We start from the raw sequence: 19136 nt of genomic DNA, 5'->3' as shown, positions 1-19136 counted from the left end.
TTTTGTGTGACCGTTTATTCATTTAATAAAAAAAAAACCAACAACACTTGGAATAAAAAAATATATATTGCCCAAAAATGTCAAACAGTTTCAATTATTAATTACCACATTATATATGTAATGCTTAATGATGATACAATATATTAACATATTTTAAACACTTTATATTTCATTATTTTTTGGTAAAACACAAACGCCATGTGACTTCATCGACTGGATTTAGCAACTATTAATGCCTATATTGAGGATGTGCATTGCAAAGAAGCTCTTCATAATGTCGCTCTTCAGACTCCTTCTGACGAGTGAGTTTGGGAAAACCATGTACAGAGACAACATTCATTGCTGAAGAGAGTCTCTCAACTCAGTCTTTAGCCCTAAAGGGAAACGTTATCAGGAAGCCTACCCCTGACTAGTAAAATCCATTTATGAACTTGCAAGCTGGGCTGTTATCTCACACCGACTCTCACTGGGACTAAGCTCTCTCAGTCTAGCAGATTAATAATGAAAAATTGCAAAAGGTGGATGAAGTTTGCATAATATTGTTCACGATACAGGATATTTGTTCAGGGTTTCTTAGTCACTTCAGCCAGGCAGGTCAACAGTGAAAGGCTGTACTGTACAGCTGGCAAATAACTTCAGCCTCATGAAGCAAAAGGAACAAGTGGTGACAAACGTGAAGTCACTGGGAAATCATGCTATTAAAAAGTATAGGTTTCTTTCAATAGTACTGTATCTCTGTTTTGGTGTTAGGTTGGGTTTAATTTCATGGATATGTCAAGTTCAAGATCCTGTTTATATCCTCATGTGAACCAGTGGAGAGACAGCGAGCGAGCGAGCGAGAGAGAGAGAGAGAGAGAGAGAGACTGGGAGGAAGTTCACTGGCAATGACTCAGTTTGCCTCATCAGGCATACTTTCACAAAATTTTGTAGGTCAAGTTTGCATGGTGGGACAGGGAAGAGGGGAATGGCATTTACCAGCCACCTGTTGCTGCAAGTGGCCATCTAAATCTAATCAAGGTCATATTAAGAGGCAGCAACTTATGAGAGTTAAATGGTTTCCACAGCTTGTGGGATTAAAACTCCACATTGCTGGCATGGTTGGTACAGCCAGAGTGTGATCTGTTGCTACTCAATGAACAGTCGTCGTTTCTGGAGCTATGGATCTTCTTCTTCATCCCATAGCAGGCAAGGGCTGTAAGGGCACTACTGACGACATTTTAACAGTCCATCATTGGTGTGTCTAGAGCATTTAAACTTGGCAGCGTCTTTCGTGTGAACTTTCATGTGAATTAGCTCGGAGAAGGAACTTGGAACTAACATCCTTCTCCAAGTTAATTTAGAGTAGCCAATTAGCCTAACTGCATGTCTTTGGACTGTGGGGGAAACTCGAGCACCTGGAGGAAACCCATATAGACACAGGGAGAACATGCAAACTCCACACAGAAAGGCCCCCATTGGCCACGGGGCTCGAACCCAGAACCTTCATGCTGTGACGCGACAGTGCTAACCACTACACCCCCATGCTACCCCTGAGCTAGGGATAAGTGCTGTATTAAAAAAAAAACCTCATTATTGCTTTGTGAGTGTGTTGACAGGGTAACATACAAGATCTTCTGTTTCTTCCCCCATTGCCAATAACTTTTTTGAATGCTCATCCACCAATCCAAAATTCAAATGTCAGCCTGTGAATAAGTTAACCAGAGTGTGTGCAGTGACGAAGAAACACCCATTGGCATGCAATACACATACAGTGCGTCTATTATTTTTCAAGAGCAGCAGTGCATAAAGACACACAGACTGAGGAGGGGAGGAGAAAAGAGAAGAAAATAAGAGAAACAGAAAACACAAGAGCTGACTTCACTTGGAAATGAAAACCGGCATTGTGTCCTGCCTTTTTACCAGTGACGTCCACGCAGTGCAATCTTTCATTGAAGCAGCTGTGCTGTGCTGTTGGCTACAGAGGGGTCTGGAATTCCCTCTTCCCTCCACCCCCAAAGATCTCCACTTTCTGCTTTGTTTCTCAGCCTAGCTCATGCACTGCAGACTTGCACCAGTGCATTTATTCTATGGCTTACGTGTGCCTCCTGCTTAATATACAAACGAGACGAGATTTCAGAAACTGCTTAAAGCTGAAAGCTCTGAGCACATGAGCACAACAGCTGGCTTCCATTACTCCTCTTTATCTGCTCTGCTTCATGCCTGAGACAACCTCCCCCTCCTCTCTGATTCCTTCTTCCTGCTCGCTTAAAACTTGAATGTATATAAGCTTTCTTCCTGTTCTTCGACGTGATCTACAAGCTCTCATTATAATAATCACTTAAATTTCCATACATAGGCATATCAAGGCTTGGAAAAGGAAAGTGAAGAATAACAAAGACTGAAAGTGGAGCTGGTTTCTTCTCCACTGGCGGGTTTATGGTGAAAGCATCTCTCAGGAGTCACTCCAGAGCAATGCTACTGCAGCTAAAGCCTCAGCTTACAGCCGCATGCCCAAAAGCAATTAAACAGCAACATGCTGCTTCACGAGAACCTGCTGATAAAATCCAGTTCAAGAAAACTGGACTGAAAGATGTACTGGACCAGGCAAGATGCAAATAATGCTATGGAAGCTGAACATCCATCCATTATCTGTAGCCGCTTATCCTGTTCTACAGGGTCACAGGCAAGCTGGAGCCTATCCCAGCTGACTACGGGCGAAAGGCGGGGTACACCCTGGACAAGTCGCCAGGCCATCACAGGGCTGACACATAGCCCATGTTTACATTAGACCGTATCAGCGGATCATCAGATTAACGTTTTTAAAACGATTAGTGTGCACACAGCAACACCAATACACGATTTGCGTGCACACAGCAATACCAATACACGGATACGCTCGGCTCCGCAGGCATCCTGTGCTCCAAATCACTCCGCCCTGAACAGCGAGTGCCCTCTGGAGGGTGCGCACTCCGGCCTTGCGCAGCTCACAGAGCGCGCGAGTGAAGTGAACAAGCTGTGATTCGGGACTGAGCCACTGTGTGTGTGATCCCAGTGCATATCACTTACCACTTGCAAGTGGAAGGATGGCAAGCCTAAAGACAATCATAACTACACAATGGGCAGTATTTGCATCAGTATTTGCAGTATTTTCATACTTTTATACTCTTTAATGAAAGGTGATACAAGGCGGAAGTCCGCGCTGTTTTTCAGCAGTCGCGTCACATGACCAACGCCAGCGAATCAGGAAGGTGGATGTCACAGTGACGTTGTCCAATGAGACGCCAGCTAGAGCTCAGCACAGCGTATCCGCATATTCTGAATGTTTACACAGCACCGGAGCTGACACGATCTGGATTGAATACGTGGACGCTGGCGGATTCCCGTTTCCCGGCGTTTCCAGGCGGTTTAATGTAAACGGACCGTGCATCCACGAAGAAAACGAGACAGATACGGTCTAATGTAAACGTAGCCATAGACACAGACAACCATTCACACTCACATTCACACCTACGGTCAATTTAGAGCCACCAATTAGCCTAACCTGCATGTCTTTGGACTGTGGGGGAAACCGGAGCACCCGGAGGAAACCCACGCAGACACGGGGAGAACATGCAAACTCCACACAGAAAGGCCCTTGCCAGCTGTTGGGCTCGAACCCAGGACCTTCTTGCTGTGAAGCGACAGTGCTAACCACTACACCACCATGCCGCCCTGGAAGCTGAACACAGTTATCATTTCTCTGCACTGTACTGAGACACTAAAGAAGGCACTAAAACCTCAAAATAAACCAGACAGGGCTGTAGGACTGCAATCATGTACAGGTATTCTTAAGTTAATGTAAGTTTTTAAGAGAATTTTAGTGCCAATGTTAAGACCCCATTTGCAGTTTTAACATCTCAAATATAAAAATACTTCAAAATAACTCGTAGATGAAGGAAATTATCTATTACTGTGTAGCTATCATTTCATATGCCAAGTATGTTGTAAGAAAACTTTATGGCATAATCTGCATGGACATAGGTTTTTAACCAGCAAACATAACAGCGATCTACGCTTCTGCAGCCAGATGTGACTGCGTTTGCTAGCTCAACAACAGTTAAAGTTAGTTTCAGTTTAATGCACACTCCTAACCTCATGAGGATGGGAAACCCCAATTCTCCTGGTATTTGAAGAAGAATAAGTATTTTTAACAGACTCAACTGCATTAGAAAATACAAACGAGATGACACCAGACTAAGATTAGTAATGAAGCTTATATTCTAAAACACATGAATTCAAATTTCAAACAAATTTCTTACTTATTAAGGATGGTAATTTATTAAATGATTTAGACCAGGGGTTCGCAACCTTTTCTGCTTTAAGGCCCATGGGGTCGAGTCAGGGCCCATGGCTCATCTATTCTAGAATCTAATAATCTACTGTAAAGTGTATTAATGGGATGCAACATCACTCCCTGTTACAGATGGGAGCCCAGGAATTAAATAAATGCAATAAAAACAAACTGTTTTTAACTGTAGGTATTGTATTTAAAACTGTATGGATGTGCCAGAAGCCAACATAAAACCATGCATGCAGGGCATTCTTAGTCAAAAGGGATTAATGATCCAAAAGTGGAGTCTGGTCGATTAACACAAGAATTTATTGCCATGTTTGTTTACAGCAAACAAGCAAGTTATTAAAACCAAGAAGTACAGTGGTGCTTGAAAGTTTGTGAACCCTTTAGAATTTTCTATATTTCTGCATAAATATGACCTAAAACATTATCAGATTTTCACACAAGTCCTAAAAGTAGATAAAGAGAACCCAGTTAAAGAAATGAGACAAAAATATTATACTTGTTCATTTATTTATTGAGGAAAATGATCCAATATTACATATCTGTGAGTGGCAAAACTATGTGAACCTCTAGGATTAGCAGTTAATTTGAAGGTGAAATTAGAGACAGGTGTTTTCAATCAGTGGGATGACAATCAGGTGTGAGTGGGCACCCTGTTTTATTTAAAGAACAGGGATCTATCAAAGTCTGATCTTCACAACACATGTTTGTGGAAGTGTATCATGGCACGAACAAAGGAGATTTCTGAGGACCTCAGAAAAAACGTTGTTGATGCTCATCAAGCTGGAAAAGGTTACAAAACCATCTCTAAAGAGTTTGGACTCCACCAATCCACACTCAGACAGATTGTGTACAAATGGAGGGAATTCAAGAGTGGTTGACCAACAAAGATCACTCCGAGAGCAAGGCGTGTAATAGTTGGCAAGGTCACAAAGGACCCCAGGGTAACTTCTAAGCAACTGAAGGCCTCTCTCACATTGGCTAATGTTAATGTTCATGAGTCCACCATCAGGAGAACACTGAACAAAAATGGTGTGCATGGCAGGGTTGCAAGGAGAAAGCCACTGCTCTCCAAAAAGAACATTGCTGCTCATCTGCAGTTTGCTAAAGATCACGTGGACAAGCCAGAAGGCTATTGGAAAAATGTTTTGTGGATGGATGAAACCAAAATAGAACTTTTTGGTTTAAATGAGAAGCATTATGCTTGACGAAAGGAAAACACTGCATTCCAGCATAAGAACTTTATCCCATCTGTGAAACATGATGGTGGTAGTATCATGGTTTGGGCCTGTTTTGGTGCATCTGGGCCAGGACGGCTTGCCATCATTGATGGAACAATGCATTCTGAATTATACCAGAGAATTCTAAAGGAAAATGTCAGGACATCTGTCCGTGAACTGAATCTCAAGAGAAGGTGGGCCATGCAGCAAGACAATGACCCTAAGCACACAAGTCGTTCTACCAAAGAATGGTTAAAAAAGAAGAAAGTTAATGTTTTGGAATGGCCAAGTCAAAGTCCTGACCTTAATCCAATCGAAATGTTGTGGAAGGACCTGAAGCGAGCAGTTCATGTGAGGAAACCCACCAACATCCCAGAGTTGAAGCTGTTCTGTACAGAGGAATCAGCTAAAATTCCTCCAAGCCGGTGTGCAGGACTGATCAACAGTTACCGGAAACGTTTAGTTGAAGTTATTGCTGCACAAGGGGGTCACACCAGATACTGAAAGCAAAGGTTCACATACTTTTGCCACTCACAGATATGTAATATTGGATCATTTTCCTCAATAAATAAATGACCAGGTACAATATTTTTGTCTCATTTGTTTAACTGGGTTCTCTTTATCTACTTTTAGGACTTGTGTGAAAATCTGATGATGTTTTAGGTCATATTTATGCAGAAATATAGAAAATTCTAAAGGGTTCACAAACTTTCAAGCACCACTGTACACTCAAAAGAAGTGGATACGCTAACAAAGAAGGATTTTTCCCATGAAAGAAATTTTGATCCTATTGTAGCCTTAACTAAATACAAAGACAATAATTATGCATACTATTAATTAATTTAATGTGAAAATAAAGATAATCAACAGATTTTAAGTTTTTTTAAAGATTGTGTATATTTTTAGTCTTTTGTATTTGTAATTATTTGTCTGTACATGCATGACTCCACCAGCTCTGCTGATCAACTTATTGTGTTTAAATAAAGTTATTCATTCATTCATTTATTCATTCATTAGGAGTTGGAAAATTATCCATCCACTGACTTCCCCAAAATCTCAAACTACCTGGTGCTGCAGACATCGTTCTACACGGACACACAGATGAAAACCTGGAAGAGTATGGAGGTGAACAACTTTTTATATGTGGCTGGGTTAAAGATCTGGGGATCAGGACACTACAAGATAAATCCTGTATTGTTTTTGCCCAGGTAAGGAAGCATTTCTGGGCTTTTTGTACGTGTCTTTGAGGATGCTACAAGTTTTAGTATCGGGTGTAAACAAACTACAGCTGCTTGATTCGCAATCCTCCCTGCTCTTCTCTTCCAGCAGGCATCACAGATCCATATAATTTACCCACAAATGTATTTATTTATTCTGCTCACTGCGTGTGCACGCTCTGTGTGTGTGTGTGTGTGTGTGTGTGTGTGTGTGCGCACGCGCCCAAATGCAAGCACAGATTAAATACAGAGGAGGAATGTGACAAAATAAAGGCTTGTTCTTCTTAATTTACCCACAAATGTATTTACTCCACTTGAAAAGTGTACGGCAAACCAGCTACCGAATTTGGGACACTGCAATATCCTGAACTATTTAGTATTTGGCTTCAAACAAGTAAAAAAAAAAATCACAGCCCACTAATGGGCCGCAGTCCAGTGGTTGAGAAACACTGATTTAGACAACATAGAACTTTGAAAAGTCCCACAGACATCCTGAAATTTGTACGGTATTAATCACATGTAGGTATTAAATTTAAGGCTGAGTCTGAGCCACGTTTGTAGCAGTGTAATGTAGAGTGACTGAACCTGGTCCTTCAAATTTACAACCCCGATTCCAAAAAAGTTGGGACAAAGTACAAATTATAAATAAAAACGGAATGCAATGATGTGGAAGTTTCAAAATTCCATATTATATTCAGAATAGAACATAGATGACATATCAAATGTTTAAACTGGGAAAATGTATCATTTAAAGAGAAAAATTAGGTGATTTTAAATTTCATGACAACAACACATCTCAAAAAAGTTGGGACAAGGCCATGTTTACCACTGTGAGACATCCCCTTTTCTCTTTACAACAGTCTGTAAACGTCTGGGGACTGAGGAGACAAGTTGCTCAAGTTTAGGGATAGGAATGTTAACCCATTCTTGTCTAATGTAGGATTCTAGTTGCTCAACTGTCTTAGGTCTTTTTTGTCGTATCTTCCGTTTTATGATGCGCCAAATGTTTTCTATGGGTGAAAGATCTGGACTGCAGGCTGGCCAGTTCAGTACCCGGACCCTTCTTCTACACAGCCATGATGCTGTAATTGATGCAGTATGTGGTTTGGCATTGTCATGTTGGAAAATGCAAGGTCTTTCTTGAAAGAGACGTCGTCTGGATGGGAGCATATGTTGCTCTAGAACCTGGATATACCTTTCAGCATTGATGGTGTCTTTCCAGATGTGTAAGCTGCCCATGCCACACGCACTAATGCAACCCCATACCATCAGAGATGCAGGCTTCTGAACTGAGCGCTGATAACAACTTGGGTCGTCCTTCTCCTCTTTTGTCCGAATGACACGGCGTCCCTGATTTCCATAAAGAACTTCAAATTTTGATTCGTCTGACCACAGAACAGTTTTCTACTTTGCCACAGTCCATTTTAAATGAGCTTTGGCCCATAGAATACGTCTGCGCTTCTGGATCATGTTTAGATACAGTTTCTTCTTTGAACTATAGAGTTTAGTTGGCAACGGCGGATGGCACGGTGAATTGTGTTCACAGATAATGTTCTCTGGAAATATTCCTGAGCCCATTTTGTGATTTCCAATACAGAAGCATGCCTGTATGTCATGCAGTGCCGTCTAAGGGCCCGAAGATCACGGGCACCCAGTATGGTTTTCCGGCCTTGACCCTTACGCACAGAGATTCTTCCAGATTCTCTGAATCTTTTGATGATAGTATGCACTGTAAATGATATGTTCAAACTCTTTGCAATTTTACACTGTCGAACTCCTTTCTGATATTGCTCCACTATTTGTCGGCGCAGAATTAGGGGGATTGGTGATCCTCTTCTCATCTTTACTTCTGAGAGCCGCTGCCACTCCAAGATGCTCTTTTTATACCCAGTCATGTTAATGACCTATTGCCAATTGACCTAATGAGTTGCAATTTGGTCCTCCAGCTGTTACTTTTTTGCACCTTTAACTTTTCCAGCCTCTTACTGCCCCGTCCCAACTTTTTTGAGATGTGTTGCTGTCATGAAATTTCAAATGAGCCAATATTTGGCATGAAATTTCAAAATGTCTCACTTTCGACATTTGATATGTTGTCTATGTTCTACTGTGAATACAATATCAGTTTTTGAGATTTGTAAATTATTGCATTCCGTTTTTATTTACAATTTGTACTTTGTCCCAAATTTTTTGGAATCGGGGCTGTATGATCGTTGTGGAGCATCAATCACGATGATTTAGTGAGCATGCAAATTAAGCAGGTGACTTCTAGCTACAACCACAATTCCAAAAAAGTTGGGACAAAGTACAAATTCTAAATAAAAACAGAATGCAATAATTTGCATGACTGGGTATAAAAAGAGCATCTTGGAGTGGCAGCGGTTCTCAGAAGTAAAGATGGGAAGAGGATCACCAATCCCCCTAATTCTGACCCGACAAATAGTGCAGCAATATCAGAAAGGAGTTCGACAGTGTAAAATTGCAAAGAGTTTGAACATATCATCATCTACAGCGCATAATATCATCAAAAGATTCAGAGAATCTGGAAGAATCTCTATGCGTAAGGGTCAAGGCCGGAAAACCATACTGGGTGCCCGTGATCTTCGGGCTCTTAGATGGCACTGCATCACATACAGGCATGCTTCTGTATTGGAAATCACAAAATGGGCTCAGGAATATTTCCAGAGAACATTATCTGTGAACACAATTCACCGTGCCATCCGCCGTTGCCAGCTAAAACTCTATAGTTCAAAGAAGAAGCCATATCTAAACATGATCCAGAAGCACAGACATCTTCTCTGGGCCAAGGCTCATTTAAAATGGACTGTGGCAAAGTGGAAAACTGTTCTGTGGTCAGACGAATCAAAATTTAAAGTTCTTTATGGAAATCAGAGACGCCGTGTCATTCAGACTAAAGAGGAGAAGGACGACCCAAGTTGTTATCAGCGCTCAGTTCAGGAGCCTGCATCTCTGATGGCATGGGGTTGCATTAGTGCATGTGGCATGGGCAGCTTACACATCTGGAAAGACACCATCAATGCTGAAAGGTATATCCAGGTTCTAGAGCAACATACAGTATGCTCCCATCCAGACGACGTCTCTTTCAAGTAAGATCTTGCATTTTCCAACATGACAATGCCAAACCACATACTGCATCAATTACAGCATCATGGCTGCGTAGAAGAAGGGTCCAGGTGCTGAACTGGCCAGCCTGCAGTCCAGATCTTTCACCCATAGAAAACATTTGGCGCATCATAAAACGGAAGATACGACAAAAAAGACCTAAGACAGTTGAGCAACTAGAATCCTACATTAGACAAGAATGGGTTAACATTCCTATCTCTAAACTTGAGCAACTTGTCTCCTCAGTCCCCAGACGTTTACAGACTGTTGTAAAGAGAAAAGGGGATGTCTCACAGTGGTAAACATGGCCTTGTCCCAACTTTTTTGAGATGTGTTGTTGTCATGAAATTTAAACTCACCTAATTTTTCTCTTTAAATGATACATTTTCTCAGTTTAAACATTTGATGTCATCTACCATATGTTCTATTCTGAATAAAATATGGAATTTTGAAACTTCCACATCATTGCATTCCATTTTTATTTATAATTTGTACTTTGTCCCAACTTTTTTGGAATCGGGGTTGTACTTTTTCAACATGTATTAACTGCTTTCCCCTGCAAAAACTTGGTTACAGTGGGAATTATCATAACTTTACGCAGTGCATAAGTGAAACACCAGATTTTCCCGTTTCTATCTAAAATCTACAAGTATTAGCATGCCAATAGTATCTCACAAGTAAAATACACCTGTTTTCATCTGAGACACCAATTCCCCATTCACAAGTGCGTGGCATGTTCGTATCACATAAGACTTCAAAGGAATGACTGATTTTATAAACCGAACAAACACAGAATATTTGCCTAACATTAGCATTTAGTTCCCACTTTGTTATTTTTTGGGAACTATTCCCACTCATAACAGGAAGTCTGTCAAATAGGTATTATTTTGGGGGAAAAAAAAAGAAAAACAAAATTCTGATAACATTCCCATAACATCCTCTTATACATTGTCTCAGAAAGTTAGCCAAAGGCCGCTTTTAGGTATTCATTTTGCAATTATAAACTAATATTCTTGGGGGAATTTCTGCAATGCTCTTGGGGAATGTTTCCATAACATACTTGAAGGCATGTTCCTTCAATATTTCTGAGGGTGTGTTCCCTAACTCAACTCTAACTTAGCTTAGCAACCTAGCAGTTGGGAACTACCGGTAATTACAAACAGAACAAGGTAGCTGGTGATCTCAACTCATCATATCAAATAAGCATAAAACGTGGAGATTTTTCTTTCACTGTTTTCTCCCCTTGGTCACATGCCAGTTCCCTGCCACCATCAGCTCTCCCCTATTGTACAACAGCTACTAACAGGGGAGAGTGAAGATCAACATGTGCTTCCTCTGAGCCATGAATCCAGCCAATTGCATCTTTGTGAACGACTGCTCATGCTGCATCACGGGGTAGCGTAATACACATAGAGGAAAACGCTAACTGCTCTCTTCTATATACATCAGCTCATATACACTTGTAATTAAGTAGTGCTACTGTGATTGACATGAGTGAGAGAGTAATGCCATCCCTCCCACTCAAGCTCCCATGGATGACTGTGGCATCATTGGGATTTGTACTCGCAATCTTCTGATGACAGGGCGAACGATTTTCTCTTGTCACACTCGGGAACCTATAAGAAGTCTCTTCCTCCTCTAAGTACTGTCCACTTAAAACTATTACTGTCCACTGAAAGGAATATTATCAACATAGTAAAGTCCACACAAGTTAAGCAGCTCCTGCTTCCTCTGAGAGGGCTACATAAAGTCTCTCCCACTGACAAAGTCATAGGTCATATGAGGAATGTCGGCTTCAGGCCTATGCTATAATCTCTGACTTAGCAGAATTGAGAGAGAGAGAGAGAGAGAGAGAGAGAGAGAGAGAGAGAGAGAGCACAAGGGGGGCTGATGCCTGCCCAGTGACATTGACTTTGTGTGTGTCAGAGTTGGGTTTCAGGCATAGCACACAAAGACCAGTTTGAGGAGAAACAGTGAGGAAAAGGAAGCCTTGTGCTCACACAGGGAGACACGTGAATCTAATCATCCCATTAGACCAAGTAGATTTGAAAAATGTAATTAGAGCCAAATTAGACAAAACTGGACAAGCATTAAGAAACACTCCTGTGACTTGGATGGTCATCCTCTCCTAAAGTCTTTAATTCATTTGAAGGAAAATAGACAGCTTGCTTCATTGTTTCCAGAGGTTTTGACTGTCCTCTAGTTCCAGAGCTGCTTGGCTGGCACACATCAGCCTCCATGACCCTAAAACACAGCTCATCAACGCTACAGCAACATGTTAGGGGTAAACATGCATGAGATGGCACTCACCTCCTCCTGTGATGCATAGTTGGGTGCCTCAGGGTTCACGGACCAGTAACAGTAATCAAAGCCAAACTCTAACATCCTCTCTCTGGAGTCACCTGGAGCCTCGGCTCGCCCATCCAGACGTCCCTCCAGCTGTAGACAGCAAAATAATATTTATTTATTTCCTCTCATCAAAAAAATTCCCGTGCAGGGATTGGCCAAGGATGGCTCACGTGACATAAAATAGTTCCACCATTGATTAAGCAATGTATCTTGTAACATTTTTAAAAAATGGATAGGGCGTGAGTCAATTGTGGTATATCCTGGATATACCATGAACTGACATCACAATTTTAAGCTACTCTGCATCTGTTAGCATTTCTGTCTGTGTAGATTTACATATCATGATCATGCCTAACAAGGCAGGCGAATAGCATGGTATGTTGCACATGCGCAGGTCGAAGGTCACTCCAACGTAAACAACAAGCATGGCTGCCTCCAGTGAGTTTATGCCAAGATACAATCTCACCACTTGTAGTTTGGAATTTTTTGATGAGGTTTATAAATCAAATATACCATGCACTGAGAGGCACTGGTAATTATGGATTCTCTTTGGTGAAAGAGAGACAGAGAGGACAGAGTGAGAGAAAATGTCATATATCCAATGCCAAAACTCTGGCAGGCACCAATGAGGTCATATCCTAGGAGGGAGTAGTTTAAGCATCAATTCCTGATATCAAACGTGTAGCCAACATCCTTTCATTAGTCTGTTATGAAACAATGACAGATGATAACTCGCAGCATACAAACTCCTCATGAAATCTAATTTGTAATTTAGATTTCGAAAGAAACTGGACTGTTTTCTATTGTGACATTTATTCCACTTTAAAAAATGATGCAAAAATCGAACATTAAACTGTGCTGCACAGCCTGTACTTGGGTGGGCGAAAGCAGAGCCTAGGGTAATAAAGCTCCACTCCATTCTAATGCTCAACAGAAGAAATAAATGATTTGACTATCCATGAATGGCTCTGTGCTGACATTTACAAAACCACTGTTCCATTTAGCGTCAGCGTAAAGCAGTAAACACATCACTGCAAATGTGAAATGCACACACAGTCCTCAGCAGTTTATCAGCTCTATTAAACAGACCTGACCTGCATCAATGGCTGTGTCATTTATTGACGCCATATCATGTTATGGTAAGAGAGCAGGGAATGGAGCATGCAGAAACATGCCAGTCGTCATTGGCAACGGTGTGTTTGCGGTTGTGGTGAAGCACTTTCCTGGCTCCATTCAGCATGAGTTACCTCACAACTCTACATGGCTTTACTAAATCCATTAAAATTCTGCTGTTAAATTTAGATCCAGCAATTTTTCTAAGCTGAGCTTAAGTAATGTGCCTCATTACTACAATCCATGTTCTATTCATATTTTATAAGACGATAGATTTGTAAGGCAGGATGCATACTAATACTGTTAAGTTAGTTTTTCTGATTCTAATGTCATCGTAAGAGTACACTAATGTATGACCAGCCTCATCTCCTACATCCTCAATCTGGCCTCAATCAAATGCACCAAAGATCTAGGAAGCTTCATAGATTGCCACCATTTTATCCCATGATTCTGTAAATGCAGCCTCAAGCGCAATCAAATTAAAAATGTTCATGTGTGCACCTCCATCAGAATAGTAAACTGATTGAGGCCAATTTGAATAAAGTTTCTATCAGACTGAATGAGCTGGCTAATCATTTTATTAATCCATCCATTATCCGTAACCCCTTTATCCTGTGCAGGGTCGTGGGCAAGCTGGAGCCTATCCCAGCTGACTATGGGTGAGAGGCGGGGTACACCCTGGACAAGTCGCCAGGTCATCGCAGGGCTGACACACAAAGACAAACAACCATTCACACACACATTCACACCTACAGTCAATTTACAGCCACCAATTAGCCTAACCTGCATGTCTTTGGACCGACTAGTGGCCTAGTGGTAGCGTGTCCGCCTCTCGATCGTGAGATCGTGAGTTCTATTCACGGTCGGGTCATACCAAAGACCATCAAAAAATGGTACCTACTGCCATCTGGCAAGGCACGCTGCAATACATCTGTGCATGGGGAGTTAAACTCTTGTGGTTACCAGAGGACTAGCCCCCCACTGTAACCCTAGCTATGTAATAGGCGAGAGGCCGAGGGCTATGGAAACGGAGATCGGCGCCGCCCGATGCGCCACATACAGAGTTGGGCCTGGTTAGTACTTGAGTGGGAGACTGCCTAGGAATACCAGGTACTGTAAGGCGTGGGAAGGACTTTAATTTTTAAGCATGTCTTTGGACTGTGGGGGAAACAGGAGCACCCGGAGGAAACCCACAGAAACACGGGGAGAACATGCAAACTCCACACAGAAAGGCCCTCGAAAGCCGCTGAGCTCGAACCCAGGACCATCTTGCTGTGAGGCGACAGTGCTAACCACTACACCACCGTGCCGCCCAGTTTATTAATCCATTAAACAGAATTAATTATAGGCTTTGTATCTGAATACTTGATCAGAATCTACATATACATTCTACACGTAGAAAATAAGTGTCACTTTTTAAGGCATACGTGGGATGGGAACTGATCTCAATTAAGTTGGCTCAGCACTTAAAATTCATTCAGCAAGGACGCACAACATAGACACAGTAGAAAAAAAGAAGTGGTGTGGGGGGAGAATAAAACTAATAAAACTTTTGTTCCTTATGCAATTATTTCCAAGCAGTGGCTTTTAACGTTGGTAACGTTAGAAGGTGAGTAAAGGCATTATACTGATGGATAATTTGTGCATTTCATGCTCGTTTCAACAACCAGTGCATCCTTCCTGAATGCAGGGCAAAATTCAAATGCTTGAGCACAATCTCTTTTTCTCGCTGTCTGTTAAAATCACACCTGGATAAGCTTGTCCTGTTATACATATAATTTAAACTCATGTACCATGATTGAAAAGCTGAATGTGTTGAATCCATACACTCCTTGTTGTGGTAACATTTGTACTATACCGCACGTTAATACGAATGGAACATGCATATTAACTGAGATTTTATACAAATAAACAGTTCATGTGTGTCTTTCTCCAGCTGTATACAGCCTCCTGTCCCGTGCCTGTTCTAGCCAATCCTCTCTCTCTCTCTCTCTCTCTCTCTCTCTCTCTACTCGATTGCCCTACAATCTTGAAATAGCTTCTCCTGGGACAAGAGTATACCAAACTCTTTGTTTTTGTTTCCAACCACTTTCTCTTTCCACACCGACAGCGGCTAACCCCAGCGCAGCCTGACTTCCCTTCAATCTTCACCAATGTCACTCGATGCTGTGTTTCTCCTCTGGATTCTTGTATAGTACAGGCAACTTGATGATATTTATCAAATCTCAAACAGTAGCTTGAGCCGTATAGTTTCAAGTACAAACTCAATTTAACCCACCACACATCAGGACAGAAGGAAACCAAGTCATCAGCTATACTGGAACTTAGGTTGTAGAGTGAAGTTTCTTTGGCTGTCCATCTCTGTGTTTAAACACATAATGAAGACCCACATCTTCAATGAGCATTAGAAATAAAAAGACCTTGACCTTGAAATGTCTTGTGTTCTCTTATATTGCAGCTTTACAGCTTTTCCTGTTACTGTTAATATCATTATAATTAATGGATGATCTACACTACAGTACACCATAGTTGGAAATGTAAACCATATGTTAGACTTCAGTCTTTCTGTTAGCTTATTAAAGAATTGACTACTGCTGTATTTGAATCTTAATGTTAGTAGCAAGATGATAAAGAATTAATTAATACGACCCCAATTCCATAAATTTGGGACGCTGTGTAAAATGTAAATAGAAAACATAATATGATAATCTGCATACCCTATATTTCATTGAAAATAGTACAAAGACAACATATCAAATGTTGAAACTGAGATTTTTTTTTTTTGAAAAATATACACTCATTTTGAATTTGATGCCAGCAACACGTTCAAAAAAGTTGGGATAGGGGCTTGTTTACCACTGTGTTGCATCACCTCTACTTTTAACAACACTCTGTAAACGTTTGGGAACTGAGGAGACCAATTGCTGGAGTTTTAAAAGAGAAATGTCACATTTTTGCCTGATATACAATTTCTGTTGCTCAACAGTTTGGGGTCTCCTTTGTTACAGTTTGCGCTTCATAATGTATTTAGTGCCAAATGTTTTAAATGGGAGACAGGTCTGGACTGCAGGCAGGCCAGTTTAGCACCTGGACTCTTTTACTATGGAGCCATGCGGTTTTAATATGTGCAGAAAGCAGTTTGGCATTGTTTTGCTGAAAGAAGGAAGGCCTTCCCTGAAAAAGATTTTGTCTGGATGGCAGCATATTGCTCTGAAAGGTGTATATATCATTCAGCATTAATGATGCCTTCCCAGATTTACAAGCTACCCATGTCATGTGCACTAATGCACCTTCATACCATCACAGATGCTGGCTTTTGAACTGTGCACTGATAACAAGCCAGATGGTCTCTCTCCTCTTTAGCCTGGAGGACATGGTGTCTATAATTTCTGAAAAGAATTTCTGCATTCAATTCATCAGACCTCAGGACAATTTTCCACTTCACCTCAGTCCATCGTAAAAGAGCTCAGGCCCAGAGAAGTTGGCGGTGTTTCTGGATACTGTTTATATTTGGTTTTAACTTGCATTTGTGGATGCAGTAATGAACTGTTTTCACAGACGATGGTTTTCTGAAGTGTTCCTGAGCCCATACAGTGATTTCCACTCCAGACACATGTCTGCTTTCAATGCAGTGTCACCTGAGGGCCTGAAGATCACAGGCATCCAATGTCAGTTTTCAGCCTTGTTTCTTGCATACAGAGATTTCTCCAGATTCTCTGAATCTTTTAATGATATTATGGACCACAGATGATGTGAGCCACAAATTCTTTGCAATTTTACATTGAGGAACATTATTCTTCAATTGTTGCACTGTTTGCCCACGCAGTCTTTCACAGAGCGGTGAACCCCTCCCCATCTTTACTTCTGACAGACTCCACCTCTCTGGGATGCTCTTTTCATATCCAATCATGTTACTGACCTGTTGCCAATTAACCAATTTAGGTTTTTTTAGTATGACAACTTTTTCAGTCCTTTGTTGCCCCATCCCAACTTATTTGAAATGTGTTGCTGACATCAAATTCAAAATGAGTATATATTTTTCAAAAAACAATAAAATTTCTCAGTTTCAACATTTGATATGTTGTCTTTGTACTATTTTCTGTAAAATATAGGGTTTCCATGATTTGCAAATCATCATATTCTGTTTTTTATTTGTGTTTTACACAGTGTCCCAAATTTATGGAATTGGGGTTGTATACTGTATGTGAGCAGATCTGTTCTATAGCAAAGCTTCTCATGTACATGATTTAAGCCTTAAAAACAGCAAATGAAGAGTTTGGTTCCAAAACGCTATATATCCAGTTACATTGTTTCAAGAAAAATCACTTTTTCTGATTACGGGAAGTGATAAAAGGAAAACCACTGTATCCTGTTTTAAAATTTATGGACTAACTCCTTAATGATAATAAACTTCAAAAATGAAATCCAGAACTAATTAGCAGCTTTTAACTGAACCAAGTAATTACTTTTTGTCAATCACTACATATCTACGCCACGGCATTTTTCCCCAAAATGCTACATATCCCTTTCTATTTAAAGTGCATTTAACCGTGTTCTTCCATGACAGATTATTTTATTTGATAGAATATTTTATTTTTTAGATTATTGTATCGGGCGGCACGGTGGTGTAGTGGTTAGCGCTGTCGCCTCACAGCAAGAAGGTCCGGGTTCGAGCCCGTGGCCGGTGAGGGCCTTTCTGTGCAGAATTTGCATGTTCTCCCCGTGTCCGCGTGGGTTTCCTTCGGCTGCTCCGGTTTCCCCCACAGTCCAAAGACATGCAGGTTAGGTTAACTGGTGACTCTAAATTAACCGTAGGTGTGAATGTGAGTGTGAATGGTTGTCTGTGTCTATGTGTCAGCCCTGTGATGACCTGGCGACTTGTCCAGGGTGTACCCCGCCTTTCGCCCGTAGTCAGCTGGGATAGGCTCCAGCTTGCCTGCGACCCTGTAGAACAGGATAAAGCGGCTAGAGATAATGAGACGAGATGAGATTATTTTATCGAAATAATTAATAATTCAGTGTGAAATTGTCCAATAAATGCAAGAAGTGATGAAACGATTTCCTACTTCATGGGCACAGCCATCTTAGAAGACTTCACACCAATAGCGGCCTCTGATCGGCCAAATGGATACGTCTGGTTTTGAGAAAAATCGGTGATGGCACTTGTTGCATTTTGGAATGAAAGGCTGTAATGCAGTATGTAAATCAATGGCAGATATGGTGTTTTGGCGAAAACTGAATATGGTACAAGTAAGATATGATAATTGCTGATGGTTTGGGGGCAGGAGTTTCAATTTTTCAAATTTGGTGTTTATCGCGTTTTGGAACCAAACTCCATCCATCCGTTCATCCATCTATTATCTGTAGCCGCTTATCCTGTCCTACAGGGTCGCAGGCAAGCTGGAGCCTATCCTAGCTAACTATGGGCGAGAGGCGGGGTACACCCTGGACAATTCGCCAGATCATTGCAGGGAAACCAAACTCTTCAAATATTTATTTGTATAGTTAGGTGTTAAGTAATTTTATTTATTATGTGGACAAATGTTTTACTGGGAAATACGCCACTCATAGTTTTCATACGAATTACATTCGGGACATTGAGTAACATATTTTTCAATATCCTCACTCGTGAGGACATTGATGAATTGTTTTGATAAATTTGGGTACTTTTTGTTTGTGAATATGTCCGTATAATATAAAGAATATTACACGGTGGCATGAAGATATGAAGTTTATCGTCTCATGTTGAAAAATATTTTTTTTAAATATACATTCACTACTCAAAGGTAAACGTCATATCTT

General features: G+C 41.0%; 1 protein-coding gene across 3 annotated transcripts in view; it reads right to left on the bottom strand.

Moving 5' to 3' along the window:
* stard9 (StAR-related lipid transfer (START) domain containing 9) overlaps nt 1-19136 on the bottom strand; it is an 82290-nt gene that overhangs the window by 44296 nt on the left and 18858 nt on the right. For all 3 annotated transcript variants that reach the window (XM_060934184.1, XM_060934185.1, XM_060934186.1), the window contains exon 3: nt 12183-12311. In XM_060934184.1, the coding sequence (XP_060790167.1) occupies nt 12183-12311 (129 nt within the window). The remainder of the gene's footprint in view (nt 1-12182; nt 12312-19136) is intronic.

The sequence above is a fragment of the Neoarius graeffei genome, chromosome 11 (assembly GCF_027579695.1).
Source record: "Neoarius graeffei isolate fNeoGra1 chromosome 11, fNeoGra1.pri, whole genome shotgun sequence".
Classification (NCBI taxonomy): Eukaryota; Metazoa; Chordata; class Actinopteri; order Siluriformes; family Ariidae; genus Neoarius; species Neoarius graeffei.
This window is presented reverse-complemented; position numbering and strand designations above follow the sequence as displayed.